At 44.1% G+C, this 21,656-nt stretch overlaps 1 protein-coding gene across 1 annotated transcript in view; it reads right to left on the bottom strand.

Annotated features, from left to right (window-relative positions):
- PARVA (parvin alpha) overlaps positions 1-12,511 on the bottom strand; it is a 143,526-nt gene extending 131,015 nt beyond the window's left edge. Inside the window, exon 1 of the mRNA XM_037522682.2 lies at positions 12,341-12,511. Coding sequence (XP_037378579.1) covers positions 12,341-12,476 — 136 coding nt within the window. The 5' untranslated portion in view covers positions 12,477-12,511. The remainder of the gene's footprint in view (positions 1-12,340) is intronic.
- Between the last annotated feature and the right edge of the window lie 9,145 nt (positions 12,512-21,656).

Here is a 21,656-nt window from a genome sequence, read left to right as displayed (position 1 = left end):
CGCCCACCTCAACTGACCTGGAGTGAGTGGCCTGCCCCCTAAACTTGGTCATTGGGATAACAGACACCCCCCACTTCCTGAACTCTCTCATTTCCCCTTTCCACCAAGGGCTCCCAGCATGCCCCACAGTCAAAGCCAAGTTGGTCAAGACAAAAAGTGCTTAGGAGTGATTGTTTTAAATTGAAAATTCAATGTAATATTGTGACTGTCAGATTAATTATGCTACTGAAGAATGCATCCTGGAAAGAACAAGTGTAGTGTAGAGGGGCCTCCCTGGTGGGGCAAGGGGTTAAGCACAGCACAGTGAAGTTATCCACAGCCTCTGCAGCATGAGTTCAATCCCCAGCCAGGGAGCTACCCACATGGCACAGTAGATCTCTCCTGTCTCGACCGCTGATCCCCTCAGCAGTGTATTTCACTCAATCTGCCTGTTCTGTTCCCCATTCTGTCTCTGGTGAATCCTCTCACCTCCCCCCAAATCTCTAACCTGTACCCGAGTTCTTGTGTGCATACATAAATCTTTAAAAAAAAAAAAGAACAAGTGTAGAGCCTGCTCCACTGAGCCCCCTGATGCACTGGGGAGCTCTGTCGCCTGGGTTTATGGCAGTGAGGGAGCAGAAACAGCCCAGCCGTCTTGCCCCTTCATAGTTCAACATCATCATCCCCAGGAGATCTGCTGCATTTTCATGATGAATATCAATGTCAGGTTGTATTTTTCACAGCTTAAAAGAGGGAGCTGTCTCTGGATTTTAATAGAGATAGAGGAATGAGTGAAGGACCAGGGGTATGATTCAACCACGAAATAAATGCCCTCAACACATCACACCCAGGGAGGGCGTCTGCCTCCATGAGTGACTCCCCAGAAATACTCCCTGCGGTGCTGGGTGTGATCATTACATGTTCCAACTGGCTCAGATCCATCTTTAGAAGATGAAATGAGACACCTGATTACTAACAACTAATGTAAGTTGAGGAAACTCAGCCCCTGGGGCATCGGCCCAGCCCACAGTCAAATTCCAACTGAAACTTAGAAGGCTCCCAAGTCCTGTCGCTTCGCTTGTCAGCCTGGTGGTGCTAGGAGCTGAGAGGTTCTTCCTCTGGCTTTAAGAGCCAGCTTGAAGCACTGTGTCTCCTAAAAGTTCCTCAACCCTGTGAATCCAAATATGTTTGCTATAGCATTTAACCTATTCACTTGCAAGTTCAAGAATTCAGATGCTGGGAAGTTGGCAGGAAGTGATAAGGGAACGGCAGATTTCTTGACCAAACCTCCACTGCGTCCCACATGTACCCAGAGTGGTAATGACGCAGAGTGGGACACAGGGTGCTGACTCGGACTCCCTAGGCTCTGGCAGAAGGCAGCCCACTGTGGCTGTTGTTAGAAGAGGAGGCACTAGAATGATATACCAGATCAAAGATGGATGAAAGGATGGCCATAAGAGATTGTTCAGATTAAGACCTGCCTGTACTAGAGCTTACTTTGAACACACTGCTGGTCAGGCTGGAAATGGGCTCTCCCCTCCCATCTGTGCCCCCACCCCACACCACCCTACCCGCTACATGACCTATCCTGCTAGCCAAGAGCAAAGAGAAATTTTCAGCCTGACAATGTTCATTTTACTTTCAAACAGTTTACCAGGGAGACCACCCAGACCCAAAGCAATCATATTCTGTGGTTATCAATTATAAACTATTGGTGTTGAGCAAACCAATTACTACCCTTTGAGCCTGTAATTGTATTTCTGAGGTTCCATCCAAAGGAAATTATTCTAAATACAGAGAAAAAGATTTAGACAGCTTTATTTCTAGAAGAAAAAGAAAAAAGAGGCCCAAAGAAATGGTCAAGTAAACATTAGGGTCATTCACTTAATGGGATATTCTATGCCCCTATAAAAAGTATATTTAATAAAATTTGCAAGAACATGGAAAATATTTTCATTATAAGAAATGAAAAATAATAAACCAGTAACGTGACAGGATACAAAATTAATAACCAAAAAAATCTGTTGCTTTCTATGTGCAAATAAACTAGCAGAAGAGTCACCAAAGGCATTCAGATGGCCAACAGACTTATAAAAAGATATTCTATGTGGCTTATCATTAGGAAATGAGAATTAAAACTACAATGAAATTTCACCTCATACCAGGTTCCATGGCTATTATCAAAAAGTCAAGACAATAAGTGCTAGTGTGGATGTGGTGAAAAAGGAATCCTCATGCACTGCTGTGGGAATGTAAATTGGCATAGCCACTATGAAAGATAGTATGGAAGTTTCACAAAAAATTAAAAATACAATAGAACTAGCATATGATGCAGGAATTCCACTTTTGGGTATTTAGCTGAAGAACAAGAAAACACCAACTTAAGAAGATACATGAACTCCTATGTTCACTGAAGTACTCTTTACAACAGCCAAGATATGAAAACAATCCAATGCCTATCACCATTAGTGGATGAATGGATAAAGAATGTGTGACTGCCACACATACATACATACACACACACACACACAGGAATACTATTCAGCTATAAAAAAGATGCAATCTTACCATGTGCAACAATATGAATGGACCTTGAAGGGATTATATGCTAAGCAAAAATAAGTCAGAGGGAGGCATGATTCCATGCCCTTGTGTAATATAAACTAACAAAGCAAAAACGAAAGCAAACACTTAGATTCTGATAACATAATGATGGTGACCAGAGGGGGAGGAGGTGGGGACATGAAACAGGTACAGGGAGTCAACTGGTGGGCGATGGATGGTGACTGGACATTTGATGATGGGTGCGGTACAACACATTGTTTGAGATAAGAAACCTACGCAGTCTTGAATTAAAATAATTGAAAAATAGAGAACATTTATGTGTATAATACACATGGCATACTCACAATTATAAAAATGAAAAAAAATACATGTGATGAAGTAGAAAGGAAAAGCCGAAATTCTAAATGATTGCCTTTGGGAGTTGAAACTCTGCACTAATATTTTCTTTCTATTTTCCCATAAATCCTATAAGTATAGGTTAATTTTATAACAGAGAAAAACCTTTTATTGAAAACTATCAGCTGCAAATTGATTTATTATTCTTTCCACCAAAAGAGGATACAGTACTTAAGAAAATTTCTACTGAAACTGATTAGATTCACTGTTACCACCCCTGGCTTAGTATTTCCCTAAGAATGGTTGGAAGGGACAACGATGACACTAGTGAGAGTTGGTTACTAAGGTTTTGGCAAGTTGATATGCTGCAGCCAAACAGCATCATCACTGAGTGAATGCTAGAAGAACGAGATTTGTGGAGGTTCCTACAGTGACAGCCACCAGGCAAACATCTGCCCCAGGCCTGAAATGGAGCAGTTAAATGAACAGGTGGGAGGCCAAGTTCAGCAAAGGTACAGCATCGAGCCTCCCTCTCCTGTTAGAAGATTCTTTTTCTTGGCAGGCAGAATTGTCATGATGGAGCAGTCTTGCTGAGCAGCAGCCCTGCCTTGGGCTAGTTTTCAGGTTTCTTGAGCTCCGCATTCAGTGTGAAAATGAAGCTGAGATGGGCAAGAAGGGATAGGCAGGGAATGGGGTGTGGGGCAAACTTCAGGGAATTAAAGGGAATTCTGAATGTCTTCTAGAATTTTGGCCTGCACATTGTTTGTCTCCCCCCAAACTTTGCAACAGGTTCTTTCACCTCAGACTTTTTTTCATTTAAGTACCCTAACATGATTAAATGCAAAGCAGGCTTTTTTGGATGAGAACAAAAAACCCTGGCCTCTATACTTGGCCTTGTCACCACCTGGGACCAGTGACCTTTGTGTGGGCTCGACGCAGCCACTGCACAGAAAGTGCCCACAGATTCTAGGACCCAAACTTCTGGTCTTGGGTGCCTTGGTGTGTTTGTCAACTGATGGGGCTAAGTGATATTGTCTTCACATACACAAACACATGCATACACACGTGGGCACACACAGGTATGCACATAGGGCCAGAAGCTGAGGTCTGGATATGATCAGGGCATGAGAAGACTCACCCAGGCTAAAGCAGAGTTTGAAATAACATGGGCACTCCCTCAGGGGGAATGAGACGCCAGTGATGATTCTGGCAGATAGTTAACAACTATTCTGCAGAGCAGCTGTTTAGTGCTATGCCAGGTACCAGGGATGCAACTGTGAGCAGAACAAAGTCCAGCCCACCTGGGGATGACAGGAGGCGGGAAGGGAAGGGATGCGGTGGTCTCTCTAACCTGGGCGTGCTGGTCCTCAGCAAGGTCCTCGTTGGGATGTCCTACTGATGATAGTCTGCAGAACGTACTGAAAACTCCACAGGATGCTTAGCTCTTTTTTAAATGCATTTTTATCTTTCAAAGTATTTCAAAAAGTATTTTATTACTGAATTTTTTAGCTTTCCTCCAATGTGTTCTTTTTCCATGACAGTGAGCAGAGATTTTAGATGCTCACAAATGTTTACATGAGAATTTCATCTCTTCTGTACTAATGGCTAAAACATAATTATGAACTGTGCTTGTTAACCAAACAGAGATATTCCATGAGACAAGGAGACTGATTCCTAATATGGAGGTGTCCTTGGGCCAGGGCCCACTTATCCTGGTTTCTATCTCTTCCTCCCGACACAGAGGTGCCTTCATTAGTAGAGGAAAGAAAGAGGTCTTTGTGATGATGTCATTCCCAGACCACCCTACACAGACAATAAAACTGAATTTGAAAGAAGCCTGGTGAAATGAGAGCTCAGAAATCACAGAATACAGGAGCTGCCAGGGCTATAGGAGGTTATTTAGCCTAATCCCCTGATGTTAGAAATGGTAAGGGGAAAGAGATTTGTCTAATGTTACACAACCAGTTAGCGGTGGGCTATGTTCACCAAGGCAAATATGGGGAAGTTCATTCCACAGAAATTCCAACATTATATGTTAAGTATCATGTCAGGCACGAGGGCTCACCTCCGTGTGTCCTGCACACCCATGAATGGTGGCAATGCAACGTGCTACAACAGAGGTAGGGACAGGGGCAGTGATGGCACCACAAAGAAGGAAGCACTCACTCCTCTTGGGGAAGCACTCACTCCTCTTGGGGAAGTCACGCAGAAAGGGATATTCTGTGTTGGGTCTTAACAACTGAAAAAGGTGTTTGTTGTAGAAAGGGAAGAAGCTGGTTTCTGACATACAGAATAACATGCACAAAGGTTAAAACATGTGAAAGAATATGATGTGTTTAAGGAATGAAGCATGTTTCGGTGTGGTTTCTTGAAAGAGAAAGAAAGTAGACTAGACCAAAAAGGTAGCCTAACCAGCAGCTATGAGTGGCTTGAATGCCATGATGAAAGTTTTGTCTTGTGGCATGTTATCTTTTTTAAAACAAACAAAAAAGAATGGTAGGATAGGGTGGACTGAACACAAAAAAGGCCAAAAATAAGGAGACTAGAAAGGTGTCATACTGTAGCATTTTAGGTAGAAAATACTGAAAATTTAAAAAATAAACAATCTCAAAGATGGCAGGGCACTTATGAGGCCTGAATTAAAGTAACGATATTTAGAAGGTAGAATCTGCAGGACTTCATAAGAAATAATGGGATGTTAGAGAAGAAATGGAGCTGAGAGCAATAGCCATATCCAGCCTACCATCTATTTTTGTACAACCCAAGTGCTAAGAATGCTTTTCACATTTTCAAATGACTGAAAAGGAGCAAAGGAAGAATATTTGTGATACATGACAATTGCGTGAAATTCAAATTTCAGAGTTCAGAATAAAGTCTTATTGGAACACAGACACACCTTCAATTCAACTATCTTCCGGGGCAAGCAGAGCTGAGTAAAGGCCTCAAGGGCAGCCTAGTCTTAAATATCTACTATCTGGCCCTTAAATAAAAAGTTGCTGAGCTCTGGAACAGGACGACTGCAACCTTAGGCAATCTCAGCCTTAGGCAGCTGGTGGCATTGGTGGTATGGTGGAAGAATGGAAGCAGATTTGATTCCAGCAGAATGATTCCATTGCGGGCATCCTGAGTTTGAAGATCCTATGACACATCCAGGACCTGATTGAAGTTCTGAGTTGGAGATATGGGCTTGAGAATCATCAGTGGGCAAATGGTCTTTGAAGCCATGAACAGGCAAAGCAGGGGAGTCAGAATCCCAGGAAATGTTACTGAAATTTAAACAGACAAGGAGTCTAAAAAAGAGATGTAAGAACTGGAAACAAATTTAGTGTGGACAGGTCAAGGGAAGAGGTAATTTTAGGGAATAGAGAAAGTAGAATACATCAAAAGTTACCAAGAGCCCATGTGGAATAGGATTGGAGAGGAAACAGTAGGTTTTGGAAACCTCAGCCAGTGGAGACAGAATGGATTCTCCAGTGTACTCCTGTGACTCCACTCTGCCAGCTTTTCTCCTAGCACATTGTTCACTCCTTCTGCTTTCTCTCCCTGCTCTCTCCTCAGCTCCTCATTTCTAAAGTTGGAAGACTCCTGGGTTTAGCCCTTGGGCCTCCTCTGCATCTATCCATGCTCCTTGCCTTGATGATGCCAGTCAGTTTCATGGCTTCAAATATAACCACAGGCCAATGCCTCCCACACCCTCCCCTAGAACCAACTGTGAACTCAACATCACCACTAAGAAGTCCAAGTCCAACATCACCACTAAGAAGTCCACCTCTAACTGAACAGGTCCAAAACTCAACTCCTATACTTTCCCCCCAGACCAGCTCTTCCTGCAGAATTCTACATCTCAGTTAACATCTTCTCAGTTCAATCCCCAAACCTTAAAGTCATCTTAATTCCACTCTCATTGCCCATCTAATTCTTCTGTAAGTCCTGTCTGCGCTATCCTCAAACTATATCCAGAAGTCAATGCTCAATCCCTCTACTGCTACCACTCAGCTCCAGAGCACCACCTCGTCTCACCTGGATCATTAACTCATCTCCTTGTTTCCACCCTGCCCCCTCAGCCTTTTAATATCACCAGAGTGATCCTGTTAAAACAAATTACAGGTTTCCCCCACTATCCCAAAGGTGATTGTTCCTATTTGGTATGGTTTGGTCAGTTATTTGGGAGGCCTTGGAATGCTATTACCATTAATTTATATGGGGAAATGTTGAACATTTCAGACCATAAAAATAACCTACCAGATTATACCAATGGGGTGAAACCTGGATAACTGGAGAAACCTGTATTTCTCTTTGCAAAACCCTTCAAACAGTTCCATCTCAGTGAAAACTCATCTGACAATGGCCTCCAGTGCCCTATGCAACCTGCCCAAACTCTAATTACCCTGGGACCTTACTAACTGCCACAATTGTGCTCACCCTCTGCTCCAGCAAGTAACCTTCTTGCTGGCTCACTGTGGCTCCAGGGACTCTGAATTTCCCATTTCTCTCAGCCTGCCTTGTTCTTCTTTAGGATATACATATGGCTGCCTCCCTCTCTTCCTTCAGGTCTTCCCTCAGATGTACCCTTCTCAGTGAGGTTTTCACTAGCAATCTGGTAGTTGCCAACCATCCTCATCTTACAAAACTCTGTTTCCTGCTTCACTTCACTCTATAACACTACTCTAACAAAACAGACATAATTTACCAATAATTTTTGTGAAGAATGTCTCCCCTGGGCCTCTCCTGGTGGCGCAGGTGGTAGAGCACTGTGCTGTGAAGCTGTCCGCAGCCTCTACAGTGCCGGTTCGATCCTGGCCGGCCGCCGAGGGTCCCACATGAAGCGGCAGACCTCTCCTGTCTCACCTGCTGCTCCCCTCAGCAGTGTATTTCGTCAGTCTGCCTGTTCTGCTCCCCGCTCTGTCTCTGGTGAATCCTCTCACCCTCCTGTGCCTCTGGCCTGTACCCGGGTTCTTGTATAAATAAATCTTTAAAAAAATAAATAAAAAAAGAATGTCTCCCCTATTAGAATGTAAGTTCTAGGAAGGCAGGGACTTGTGTCTGTTTTTCTCCCCTGCCATATCCCTATCACCTAGTATAATGTCTGGTGCTTTATAGGCACTCAACAAATGAATGGGTATAGTGAATTAGATGACTGGGAGATAAGACAATTCTGTGAAGACCTCTGGTGAGTAAATTAAGAGGAAACCAGCATCAAATTTTTTGCAAATGGAAAAGACTCAAGCATGTTCACAAACTATTAGAAGGACAGAGCAGTATGAAAAAGACTAGGGGTATGGAGAAAGGATAGATGGCGATGCCAAGTCTGAGAGGAGGCAGAAATGAATAGCTTTCTGAGGAAAGGATAGAAGGGACCTCCTTGGCAAGTGGACAGAAAAGGAGCTTAAGAGGAAAGGCGTGGATGTGGGTAGGAATGAAGAGAATCTGAACAAGCTCATGCTTGGTACAGGTTTTCCCTGCTGCTGGAAAGTAGGATGCGCCTAATTGACATGATCTTGTGGGCTAATTTTTTTTTAGGTCTGGGGATGTTACTACATTAATTTCTATGCATTTTTTGTTAAGCATTCCTATATCCAAAAAATAATCAAATCATACCAAAGAGGAACACTCAGCATTTGAACAGCTGGGCAACATGTGCTGGATGGGGGGAGGGGTGTGTGTGTGTGTAGAACTTGGGTGTAGGCCACAGGTGCAGGGGGTGAGAGGATTCACCAGAGAGAACAGGGAGCAGAACAGGTGAATTAATTGAACTACACTGCTAAAGGGAGCAGTGGGAGAGACAGGAGAGGTCTGCTGCAATGTTTTATCTCAAGGCCAGGGAAGAGCTTGTGTGATGAAGTTTTAAAGGAAACCCTTTGGAAAATGGGAATACCAGTTGATAAGGAAGAAAGGACTGCTCAGCAGTGCGGTGTTGGAGATTTCCAACCTCGACAGCCAATGAAAACCAAGGGGAAAAGGATTAGTACTACTGTCAGAATTATGTGAAAACCCTCATTGGACGCTTTAGACCTGGACAAAATATGAAACTGTGAAGTGTAGTAACTTAAAGGGGTAAATGATAGGGATGACCACTGCTGCTGACCTAGTTTGGGGTGACTTCCATGGACAATTCAAGATGGTGTCCCTGGAATGGGCAGGTGTGAGGACAGTTCTCCAGGGACAAGGATGGAAAGTGGCTCTTTGGCAAGCAGGCTCCGGCAGGCTGGTCTCAGAACCTCAGGGAGGGTGTGTACTGTGTGCATGAGGAATAGAAGCACGAAAGTGATCCACATAGAAAAATAAGTCACTTACCTCTCACATATGAGAATGAGCCCATATACTTTCAAATGATGAAGTATTGGAAGTAAGTGCATCTAACTAACAAAGACCCCTCATTTCCAAAAGGGTCAAGTGGGTCTCCATGAAATTATAAGATTTTAGGCTCTTTACAGAACCTGTAGAATCTTCTGCAGTCCATAATGAAAAGGTTCTTTCAAATTTTAAAGACGATCTAAAATGAAGCTGCAAATGTTAATAGCTACCATTATTTGTGCCAAGTGTATCAAATACTTTATGTCCTTTACGCTGCCCAACCTTCCTTGTAAGGAAGTAGTTTTTATTCCCATTTTGCCAATGAAAAACCAGAGACGTTGAAGGATGAGGAAACTTGTCCTAAGTCACAACAGTAATAAGGGGCCAAACCTGAAATCAAACCCAAATGTGTCTGGTCCTTAAAAGCATACTGTCAACCTCTATCCTCTCTTGCCTCTCTAATGCTTCTTTTTCTTATGAAAACACAGGTGTGATGATTAGTGTGTTTCTATGAAACTTAGATTGATTCTATGATGTATGCAATAAGTATTGTTAGAAAGACATTTTTACACAAAATCATCAACCTAAATACCCCAACATGCATTGTGCCTTTCCAATCTTCGTGCCCTGCAGAAGGACAGGAGGTAATGAATGAATGGATGGGAAGCTTTGTCATCAGAATTTTACACTGAAGCACTGAGAGGAGTTGTGGACAGACCAACATCCGTGATCCTGAGGAATCAAAAAGAATGGGAGGGTCTAGAACACTAGCGGGAAAGTAAAAGGAGTTTCTGCAAAGCACAGAGCTGCAAGTTTATGCAGGATCCAGAGCAAGACCTACCCTTGTTAGTGAAGTGATGGGCAGTGGGCCCCTGACAGGTGAAGCCTGCATCCCCAAGACACAGCAGCTCACCAAGAACAGGTCATCTCAGACCAAGCCTCTACCTTCTTTCACTGGGCTTCTGCAGCCACCCCACGCAGCTGGAGCTGATGAGGACAACTCCCTTAGAAGCAGCACGTGTTCTTCCTTCACCCTTTTACATCCCCTGTAGTTAACAGACTGAGTGATAAAATTAGGACTGAACAATTAAGTCTAGCAAGGATAAAAATACGATCCCATACTTGGTTTCAAAAACCCAATTGAGTAAATCTGAGATAGAGAAGGGGTGTATTCGAGGCAACAAACATAAAGTGTCTTTGAGTAAGCTGATAGTGGGTTCAATGAGAGATGACAGTGTGATGAAGCTGGCACACAAAGGAAAAGCAGCTTCAGCTGCATTAATAAAACATGAGGTCTATGTTTGAACAAAGGCAGTCATAGCCCCGTTCTAACCTGGTTTGGCTAAAATGGACTGTTACTAAGCTCTGTTAGTTATTCTCCACTTCTCCCCACTCGCCACCATGACCTAGTCTCTGTACTGCTTGTGCCCTAAGGGAGCTGACCCCTACATATTGCAGCACCCAGATCCCCCTAGCCTGGCGACTTCGCCCTGAGTCCAGTCGATGAGAAGCACAAGCAAGAGATGGGCAGAGAGAGCGCATGCAGTCTCTGGTGCTACAGTCTGTTTCAGCTCCACATTTCTGACAGTGGCCGCATCCTCTACAGTTACAGTTCCTGTCTGTTGCTAGTCCCTACGTGCCTCACTATTCCCTTCTGGGTTTCCCTTAGCCCTACCCACACCACCATAAATTGTCTCTTCACTAAGTTATTTTCAAAATGCCAAGTTCACCTGCTGTTTTCTGCAGTGCTGTTTTCTCTGACACTGAAGATCCAGTCATTTCTATGAGGATCAGCAGGTAGAAGAGTATGTTTGAGTGGATAAAGGAGACAACTCCAGGAAAGAGGCTACTTCACTGGGAAAAGGTTAATGTCACTCGTCTATGAAAAGGCTGGTCAACAGAGAGACCAACTCTGTACTTCCACAGTCAGTAAAGTTTTCTAAAGAGCTGGCAAAGGGGCAGGTGAGCTCTCCTAATAAGTCATGAGCTTCAGAAGTTTTGAGATGTGCAGAGGCCCATATCAGGAATACTGTAGGGAACAGCTGACAGGGAAGTCTAGAAATGGACTTTCCAAGCCAGGACTTCATGATTTACTACCAACTACACACTATTCAGACAATGCTTTAGAAATAACCAAATTGGAGGAAACCATGTTTGGGGATGTGTTTGGCCTCTTCTCACTTCAATATAGAGAACAGACGTCTAGGCCTGTCAAGTCTGGTCATTCTCAACATTGAAATTCTTGTTACACTCGAAGATAAATCAAGAACATAAAACTTAGTTTACATCTCAGCATCACAGCATTCAAAAGAGTTGTTCCCAAACCACTGAACCGCTTATGAAAAACATTTTTCCCAAGCAATCTGTACCTACACATGTATCAGTAGTGCTTTTTCAGAACTGTCACCTCATTTTTCAAACCAAAAACCAGGAAACAAAATCTGCCTATGGGACAAAATATTTACATGTATAATCTGTCCCTGCAAAAAAAAAAAAAAAAAAATAGGATAACCTCAATTCACCCTCGTGAGAAATTTTTTTTTGCAAGTCCGCAACAGCTGATACCCAGAAGGGTCACAGCGCATGATGCTAAGTGTGTCTCATCTTCGGCAAGAGTTTATCACTTCCTACTGCTGGAACTCCAGCACGGCCAGCTCGTCACTCATTCATTCAACAAACATCTGCGATCTTCCAGTTAATAGGGCCTACTGGGCCCTGCAGCCGCACAAAAGACCCAAACACCACAATCAGGAGTCCAGCAGGTCTAGGAAAAGGCCTGATTTCAAAGACCAACGAATGCAAACAGTGAGACTGAGACGGAGCCCAGAAAAGTTGCCGCAGAAACTCCGGGAATGCCAGCCTGCGGGCACGGAGAAGGCGGGCCCTGGGCCTACAGGAGGCCGCCGCGGCCCCGGCCCTCTGGCCACGCGGCGCCATCAGCGACCCAATGGGGGCCTCGCGGGGGCGCCGGCCCCGCCGCCCGGGCCTGACTGCAGCCCCGGCGGCGAACCCCCGCGGGGACGGTCCCCGCACCGCATTCCCAAGACGCGTGCGCACGCGCCCCCGCGCGCCCCCGCGCGCCCGGCGCCCGCGGCGCGCGCCCGCCCGCGCCCCAGCCCCTCGGCCGGCCCCGCTCCCCGCCGCGCGCCAGGCCCGGCGCACTCACCCTCCTTGGCTTTCTTCCTCCGGGCCAGCGTCCCCCCGAGTTTCCCCAAGAAGGAGTCATCTTTCTTCCGGGACGGGGGCGACTTGGGGGTGGGGGATTTGGGGGCGGAGGGCGACTTCTGCGGAGAGGTGGCCATGGCGGGGAGCGGGCAGCCCGGGCCGGTCGGACGCGGAGCTGGAGCTGGAGCTGGGCGGACGCGGCGGGCGCGGCGGGACTGAGGCTGCGGCTTTCCAAACGGAAGCGGAATTATTCCAAGCATTTGAGGCAGCTCACGCTCGCCTTTCCCTTCCCTCTCTCCCTCCCTCGCGCCGCCCTCCGCGCTGCGAGGAGCTGTGCGCTCAGGCCCTCGCCTGGAGCAGGCCTGCGGCCCTGGGCTGCCCAGAGCAGGGGAGGGCGCCCCAAATCTGCCTCTCGCAGGACGTGAGGCCTTGTGTGTGTACGTGTGTGTGACCCCGACTCTCCTACCTGGAAGCCTCCTTTGCGCCAACCCTGCACCCTCGCAGATCCTGGCACACACAAGCAGGCTGAATGGCTGACCCTAACTCACCTGCCTCACTGTCTCTTGGGGTCTGCTGGCTGCTTGGGGAGAAGCTCTCGCTTCCCCTGCATTTCTACCTGTGCAATTATTAGGCCCACGTGTGTCCCCACGAAAGCCAGTTCCCGAGCACCGGGCAGAGGCTCTTTATTCTTAGGAGACACCCTTCTATCTAGCAGCTCAAAGGCTTGTACAAAAGTTACAAGTCGTGGTAACATACATGGGAAGGTACAACCTGGGCTCTTGTTAGACACCCTCTCCATGCCCTCTCCCCCCACCCACCCCCCACCTCAACCCTTGCCAAAAAAAAGTCATCCGGTCTAAATAAAAGTAACAGAGTGACACAAATGTTTCAAGGGCTCGTGCTGGAAATGATTAAAAGGGAATTTTATTTTGCTTGCCCACTTGAAGTTCTCATGACTTTACCCCCTGCTCTTCCTCCTCACCCCACCCCCTTGACAATTGTGTTTTTTCAGCTACAACTAATTGGCCCTGGGCGATCACCTGACCCAGAAAGGACTCATGATTAACTGGAGGGCAGCCAGTCAAATAGTCTCAGCCAAAAATCTGAAGGAAACTAGAGTCGCTGTTGCCAGAAGTTGAGTATTTAGTGATGATCATGTAGACTCGGAGCTGGGGTGTCCATTTTGAGCTACAGGCATACTGATGAGCAGAGAAACAAAAGAAGGGAGCAAAGAAGTGTGCTCTGAAGCCATGCGGTCTGAGTAATGAAAAGCCTGGGGAGTAGCTGCCTGGACCTGAATCTCTTCCCAGTGCCCACTTGAGTTCCAGGGAGCGCCAGCTGGGCTTCTGTCCTAGGACACAGCTCCTAAAGCCTCTCAATACCCATCTGTCTTTACTTGAGCTAATCAGTAAACTGACAAGCAACAATTCCTGAGAACAAAAATTTAACAAGCAAGATAGTCAATAGATTCTCAACAGAGTATTTGTTCACATTTTCTTTGCTTAAGGGTCATAATTTTACTTTTTTGGTGAATTATAATTTACAAAGGTGGGGCACCTCCTTCCTAACAGAAAGCAAAGAAGTAATAATGCCTGCTAGGATTTTCACCAAGGAGCAGGGTAAGATTACAACAACCGGCCTGATAAATCTTAGCGAGAAGCCAAAATAGAACTGTGTTTTGATTACATCATGAATCATTCTTGTCCAGAATATCGGATATACAAGGGCATTTCCAAGATCTGATCTCCAGCCCTGGGAACTCTTGTCAGGGAATCAGGAGATATGCAGTTTGCAGTTCACATTTTGGTAGTTGTACAATATTGGGCAAATTTACTCCTTTTTCTGAGTATTTCTTTTCTACAAAATGAAGCGGTACAATAGAATAATAGTTCTTATACCTGATTGTGCATCACAATCTCTTTGGGGTTGTTATAGACATTCACAGTTGCCATCTCTAGAAATTCTAATTCAGAACATCTGATAGGTATTTTTTTACGGAGACTACATCAGGTGATTTTGATGTAAATCATACACCTAAAACCACTTCCAGCTCCAACATTCTATTCTTCATCAATTGTTGATATCTGTATACAGATGTAGATTCTATATATGATGTGGTCAAAACTATATATGGAGTGCCTCCCCAGTGACTCAGCTGTTGAGTGCTGGGCTGCGAAGTTGCCCGCAGCCTCTGCAGCTCCGGTTCGATCCCCGGCTGCCAGGCGAGGGTCCCACATGGCTCGCAGACCTCTCCTGCCCCCCGCTGCTCCCCTCAGCAGTGTACATCGGTCCTTCTGCCTATTCTGCTCCCTGCTCTGGCTCTGATGAATTCTCTTACCCTCCCGCGCTTCTGACTGTACCCAGTGCTTTCATGCATGCATGCATAAATAAATAAATCTTTTTTTAAAAAAAAAGAAGTGTTGACATCACTATAAAAAAAACTGTATATGGAGATCTCTTAAATTGCTCATGCATACTTTTGCATGTACAACTCTCTTCGGCAATTTTTATACACACAAAAGTTTGAAGTTTGAAAGGCCCTGAGCAAGACTGCAAGGAGCAGCAAACAAAGGAAAGTCTGGATTGTTGAATTCTGGCTACCAGGAAATAGTAACAAAATAAGCAAACTGAGTTCACTAGACAACAAGAGCACCTGCCTTGGCAAAATCTTAGTATTCTCCTGTACTGGGGAGGTCAATGTGGAGATAGTTTAAAGGGTTCTGGAATCTTATTTAAGACAAGTTTTTCTATGGGGGTGATGCTAGATTAATGGGGGCCTGGGATATAATAGTTTAGGATAGGTAGAGTCAAGGCTAAGTTTAATGTGTTTGGGAGTAATCTTTTTAATGCTATTTATTGAGAAGTTAAAGAGTTTTATGTTCTTTTCAGTGAGATGTGCGGGGAAGTTCCTGAAACTGAAAAAAAGTTAGTTGTAATTTTTATCTTTCTATGTAAGGTTTTTTTGTTTGGATGGAAGTTATATTGAAAATGACAGGAGACTGGTAAATTCCTGTTAATGTAGACAGTAACCTATATGTATGTGAGTTCCAGGGTCTTAATTTAATGCAGATGTTTTGTTACTCAAAGCCTTGTGCCACTGTTACCAGTCTCTTGAAAGGCCAAGGGGGATGGGTGATAAATCAGTGCTACTCAAAGAGTAGCCTAAAAGTCAATAGTGATCTGCAAATTGGTTTTTTAAATGGTTTCTATAATATAAGGTAAAAACTGAGAGTGTTTGGAAACTTTTCAGGCAATTTAGCAATGCAATTCTATATTTGTTTAATTTAACAGTAAAAAGTGAAGGCTTACATTTTTAAAATTTTCATTTTATTTTCCCAATGTTTTCTAATTTTATCTTACAAATGACTGGTATATCAGGATGGGTTCTTTCCATGGCTCATCTGAAAAGCACAGTTCTTTTTTTCTTTTTTCTTGATCCAATTATTTTATTTTTTATGTATTATTTTATTTTATATAATTCTTACATCATTTTTCATTTTTGTATAATGTATGCATTTTCATCTTGGTTATATTCCCCATACAATTCCCACCCCCTTTTTCTGACCCTAATCCCTCTTCTCCTCCCCCCGGCCCCCACTGTAGTGTGTCTCTGGTCTATAGTTGCTTGTTGATTTTGATTTTTACTTTATTGCAATTAGTCTTTTTCCTGGTCCCTTATTGAGGTTTTCTAAATTCCTGCTATGAGTAAGACCATCCGGTATTTTTCTTTTTCTTTCTGGCTTATTTCGCTGAGCATGATCCCTTCCAGCTCCATCCATATTGCTGCAGATTGCATGAGTTTATCTTTTTTGAATGCTGAGTAATATTCCATGGTGTATATGTACCACATCTTCTTAATCCAGTCATCTATTTTTGGGCATTTGGGTTGTTTCCATAGCTTAGCTATTATAAATAGAAAGCACAGTTCTTAATGGCTCTGGTTTGTTTGCAGAGTTTTTATGTTTTCTTTTGAAATTAAGCTTTTATAGTCCTTATGGATATGAATTAATTTGGTTTTTTGTTTGGAAAATTAAATGAGATAACATACGGGAAAGTGCCTTTCACAGGGCCTGGTGTTTAAGAACACTAAATCTAAATCTTGCATAATCAGGGACTCATACTTCATACTGTCCTTTGATAAGATTCAGATTCACCCCCTTCTAATCTATAGTGGTGCTGACAATTTTGGCCCCACCCATCAGTTACCCCTTTCATGCTTGGTCATTGGTCTCATCTTATATAAGGGTTAATGATAAGGACATCTTATAAGTTAAATGTATGTTGCTGTGAGACTCTGCCAAATCTCTGGTTCTGTCTGTCCTTCAAAGCCAAACCTGTAGCGTACAGGTTCGTTTCCTGGCTCAGTAGCTAAGTGACCTTGGGCAAATTTCTGTCCTTGCTATGCTTTCATTTCCATCATCGGTAAAGCAAAGCCACAGCAGTACCTAGTAAAGCTTAACACCCCTCATAACTTTTGATCAACAACTTTAATTCTAGGCATGCCCCCCAAAACAAGTATATTTGTGCACTCAGATATGTGTTCTAGAAATTTCATGGCAGCATCATTCAAATGCTTATTAACAGTTGAGTCAATAAATAGTGATAGTCACACAATGGGATATTATACATATTACACTGTAATGTGAGATGAATAATTTGCAGTTACAAGCAGCAATAGAAATGTACCTCACAATATGATGTTGAGTAAAAAACCCAAACACAAAAATAGCATATACTATATTCTGTTCATATAAAATTCAAAAATAGGCTAAAGTAATAACCTATGATTTTAGAAGTCAAGATCATAATTAACTTTGGGTTGCAGAGGTTGAAGGCATGAGGGAGACACTGGTTACATGGGTGTATATTTGTTTTGAAAATTCATGACAGGTGCACTTAGTAATCTGAGCAACATTCTGTTTATATATTATACTTCAATTAAAAAAGTATAAATTTATCACAAAATAATTTTAAAAATGAAGCCAAGGGGACCACATGCTGTTATCCCCATGGTTTCCTTCACCAACAACCTGGTGGCACACATCACTCAAAAATGCATAGATTAGTTCTGCCCCACACCTTCCCTTAGACAATCATTTTCCTACTTAATATATGCTGCTCTCAGCCACTCAGCAGTGTTGCTATCCTGGGCCTGTCATCTTTGTTCAGGAATTTCAACAGTCCAGCTTTGTGATTCACAAGGCAGGATTGTGTAGGTTGAAGGGTATGGGATCTAATCACATTTCTGCAGCCAGATGTTGGTATAATCTTGTGCAAGTTACTTAATCTCTTTGTGCCTCAGTGTTCTCTTTATAATGAAAACAAAGAAAGACTTGCCTCAAAATATTGTTGGGATGACTAACACAGATGGAATGAAATTACTGCTTAGCTCAGGCTATAGCAGATAACAAATCTTAGCTAAACAAAATTGGTTATTCATATCTCACTTTAGATTCATAAATGATATTATCATCACCACATTTTACAGATGAATAATTTGAAATTTGGAGAGTTTAAATAACTTGCTTCAGATTACATAACCAGTAACCAAGAGGCTAATACCATAACCCTTCGGATCTGGTTTTCCAAATATCCACAGAAGTCACAATTTTTAGCTAAGATTATGTCATCTCAGAATAAAGACTATATTTTCCAGGTGGATACAATCACAGGACTAAACGTTGACCAATGGGATGTAAGCAAAGTTTACATGAGTTTCTAGAAATTTCCCTAACAGATGGGACTATTTGGTGGCTATTATTTAGCTATTCAGCTTCTTGTATCATCAGGTTATGTAACAAAGGTTACCTATCCACCCACTGAACAACTGGAAAAGTTGGTGAAAAAAAATAAAATAAATCTGCTGAGAACAGTGGAAAGCTAATGAAAATCAGAAGGTCAAGATGTTGGAGAAGAAGGAAACCTAAAGGGCCTCCCTGGTGGTGCAAGGGGTTAAGTCACAGCACTCTGAAGCTATTCACAGCCACTGCAGCTGGAGCTCGATCCCCAGCCAGGGAGCTAAACCACATGGCACAGTGGACCTCTTCTGTCTCTCCCACTACTCCCCTCCGCAGTGTATTTCAGTCAATCCACCTGTTCTGCTCCCCACTCTGTCTTTGGTGGATCCTCTCACCTCCCCCGCCCCCGGCACCTCTGGCCTGTACCCCAGTTCTAGTATGCATAAATAAAATAAATCTTAAAAAAAGAAGGAAGCCTGGGAAGATAAGCCCATTCCCTGGGACTATTTTTCCCTCTTGGGGCATCTGCCACCGTCAGAGGAAGCATCTGAAAAGCTGAGAGGTTGAACAGGCAGCCGTCAGCCTACGCAGACAAAAGCTTAGGCACTATCAAATTTATGAGGGCTGGAGGGAAGCTCCCAATAAGGCTCTGGTTTGAGTTTCCAAAAGACTCCACTGTAATAAACAAAGAGAAAATAAGACATGCTTAGTAAAAATTGCCACTGAGAAAAAATGTGACTAACAGACCCAAACAAAAGGAAATACGAAAATGAAGGACAAAAGAAAAGTCATCCCAGATGATGACTCTGGTGCCACTGGGAGGGATAAAGATCAAATACAAATGGAAATACATAAGTGAAATGCACTTAAACAAAAGTGTTTAAATTGGGAGGGAGTAAAGGGAGTTAAGGCTTAGCCTGGTAAAAAGTAAAATTTATATTGTACTTTGATAAATCAGTGACTCATGATGTAGCCTCTAAGGTAACCATTGAAAGAATAGCAAAAACTAACTGCAACTAATAAAATAACGGAGAGAAAATTGGGGTCTGTGTGCTCCATTCAAATATTGATCATCATTTCCTGTCATATTTAAGGCAACTTGTCTTTTGTATTCTGTTTCTTTTTATTTTGCTGTGCTGCTTTTTTGTTGTGCAGGTTAAAAACCCAGGATGGAGGTAAACTGAGCATCTCAAATCAAAATAAGGTGAAACTCCCACTGAAAGATGCTTTCAGTGGACTCATTTTCACATTCCCCAAATGTGAATGCTGTTTGCAGTTGAATGCTGTCCCCTAAAAAGGATATGTGGAAGTCCTAATTCCCAGGACCTCAGAATGTGACTTTATTTGGGGACACACTGGAGGTCACACTGGAGTAGGGTGGGCACTGGGTTTAGAAGAGCCAGTGTCCTTAGGAGGAGAGGAAAACTTGGAACAGACATACACACAGCAAAGCTGATAAAGACACACCCAAAGAAGAGGGGCTGGAGGGCTGGGGCTACCAGTAGTTGGAAAGGCAAGCAAATACCCTCACGCTCCCGGCCCCCCAACCTCTGCTGCCCCAAGCTGGGGGCGGGGGAAGCAATGCCTCCAGGCACCTTCATTTTGGACTTCTAGCCTCTAGCCTCCAGCACTGTGAGAGAATACATTTCTGTTATTTTAAGCCCCCAGTTTATGATACTTTATTACAGCAGCCCTAGGAAACTAATAGACATTTGTTCGAAAGGACAAAAAGGGAGGTCCCTGCACATCACAAGGAGGGCTTAACAAAGGGCTGGAGCCCAATCAATAATCAAAATTGACCACATCAAAGACGCAGGGCTTGGGGTTGGGATTGGGAGTGCACTTGGAATCTCTTGGGGACCTTTTTGATCATGGAAAGTAAGGTGTGCTCTCCAGATATAAAGAATGTGTAAGAGACAAAATGACTCTGGAGTGAGCGCCTTAAGTGACAATTCTCACTGCTTGGCCCCTTGGAAATGCTAGGATATTAACAGTGGCCTTTGATGGTCAGGCTGCCAGTGAACATGCCCCTCATGGGCCTCTTGTCTGGATTAACACCCCAGATGCAGGGCTGGAGTGGGCAATCAAGGACTTTTGTTGGTGGGCAGGGAAGACATGGGACAGAGGAAGCTCAAGGACTCTGACTTTGGTGTATGTCATGTTGGGCTGAGATTAGGGATGTTTCTGAGGGTCCCACAGGATGGTGCCACTCACAGAGCCTCTAATCCAGCCAGGAGGGGATGTGTCCCAAGTTCTTTGAAACAAGTTACTTGCTTACCTGTCCTTCTAGACCTAACAGTGAAGCGCAGACATAAGTAGAGGAACTGCCTTACCTGAGCATGCTAGCTGCGAGCCAACTACAGGAAGAGGCGAAGTTGTAAAATCAGTGGCTGTGACTGGAGTCACCTAGCAGAGGGATGGAGAACACTAGAGAATCTGCAGCTGGGCAGAGCTTTGAAGGAGAAAAAGGCAAGGTTGTCAACCACTTCAGCCCAGCCAGGCAAGAATAGCTGGGGTCCCAATGATTTTCTTGGTGTGTGGTGGTCCATGTCCTAGATCACCAGAATTACTTCCAGAGTCACCCAGGCTCCTTCCCAGGTCAGTGATCAGAGGTCTCCCTTGTGACAGTTACAGCCCACCTTCCTGCTACACCCACCTCCAGACCCGTGTGACATGGAGAAGCTAGGGTCTCTGCTTCCATCTTTATTGGGGCAATAATAAGGCTATTTATACTTTGGATGTTTCCTTTCAGGGAGGCAGGTTAGAAGTATTACATCTAACAGTGAGATGGAACCAAATCACCAGGGTCAGATGGTGTTTTCAGGGTCTACTTGAAGAACCTCTGGTCAAGGCCTGCAGAAGGCTGGACAATAGGTCAGCAGAGGTCAGTTCAGAGGGAGGGTCCCGAAAGGAAAGTGACAAAGCTCTGAGAATTGTGCTTCCTGGCCTGGTTTATGCTTTTGTCTTCTGTTGTGGGAAGGACCCATTCTTACTCATTCTGCTGAGATTTGAAGTGCTGTATTCTCTTTCTGCTATTTGGATTCAGATGGTTTGAGACTCCCTATGGCCATTCTGATGACAAAGTTATAGTCTCGCTATTCCCATTTTAAAATTGGAGCCTATGTACAGCAGACTGATTCTTACAAGAAGCGGGGAAGGGATTGTCTTCACAGATGAAGACGCTGAGGCACAACAGAGAGGCACAACTGAGTTTGTTCATTGTCATCGAGTGAGCAGCGACAGGACTGGAATCAGGCCCCTGGATTAGTAACTCTCAGCTCAGGTTACTGTGTTTAGGACGATTATACTTTTTTTTTCTTGTTTTCAAATCACACACTTATAGTTTGGGGACTACCCATACCTCCCCCCCCCACACACACACACACAAGCGAGCTTCCTGCAAACTGTTATGGAAACACGGTCTGTTATTAGGGGGGGGTTACTGATTCCTGTGACACGGGTGTCTTTGGAGCTGCTGCCCAGCACCAGGTTGTTTCTTTCTCAGAAGAGCCACTTTCCAGTGACTCTGTCCTGCTCTCCTCCAACCTGTTCCTCCCCTCCCCCCACCTCTGTGCTGTC

The sequence above is a fragment of the Talpa occidentalis genome, unplaced genomic scaffold (assembly GCF_014898055.3).
Source record: "Talpa occidentalis isolate TD23 unplaced genomic scaffold, MPIMG_talOcc4v2.1 talOcc4.3, whole genome shotgun sequence".
NCBI lineage: Eukaryota > Metazoa > Chordata > Mammalia > Eulipotyphla > Talpidae > Talpa > Talpa occidentalis.
Note: the sequence above shows the minus strand (reverse complement) of the source record. Positions and strands in the feature narration are given on the sequence as shown.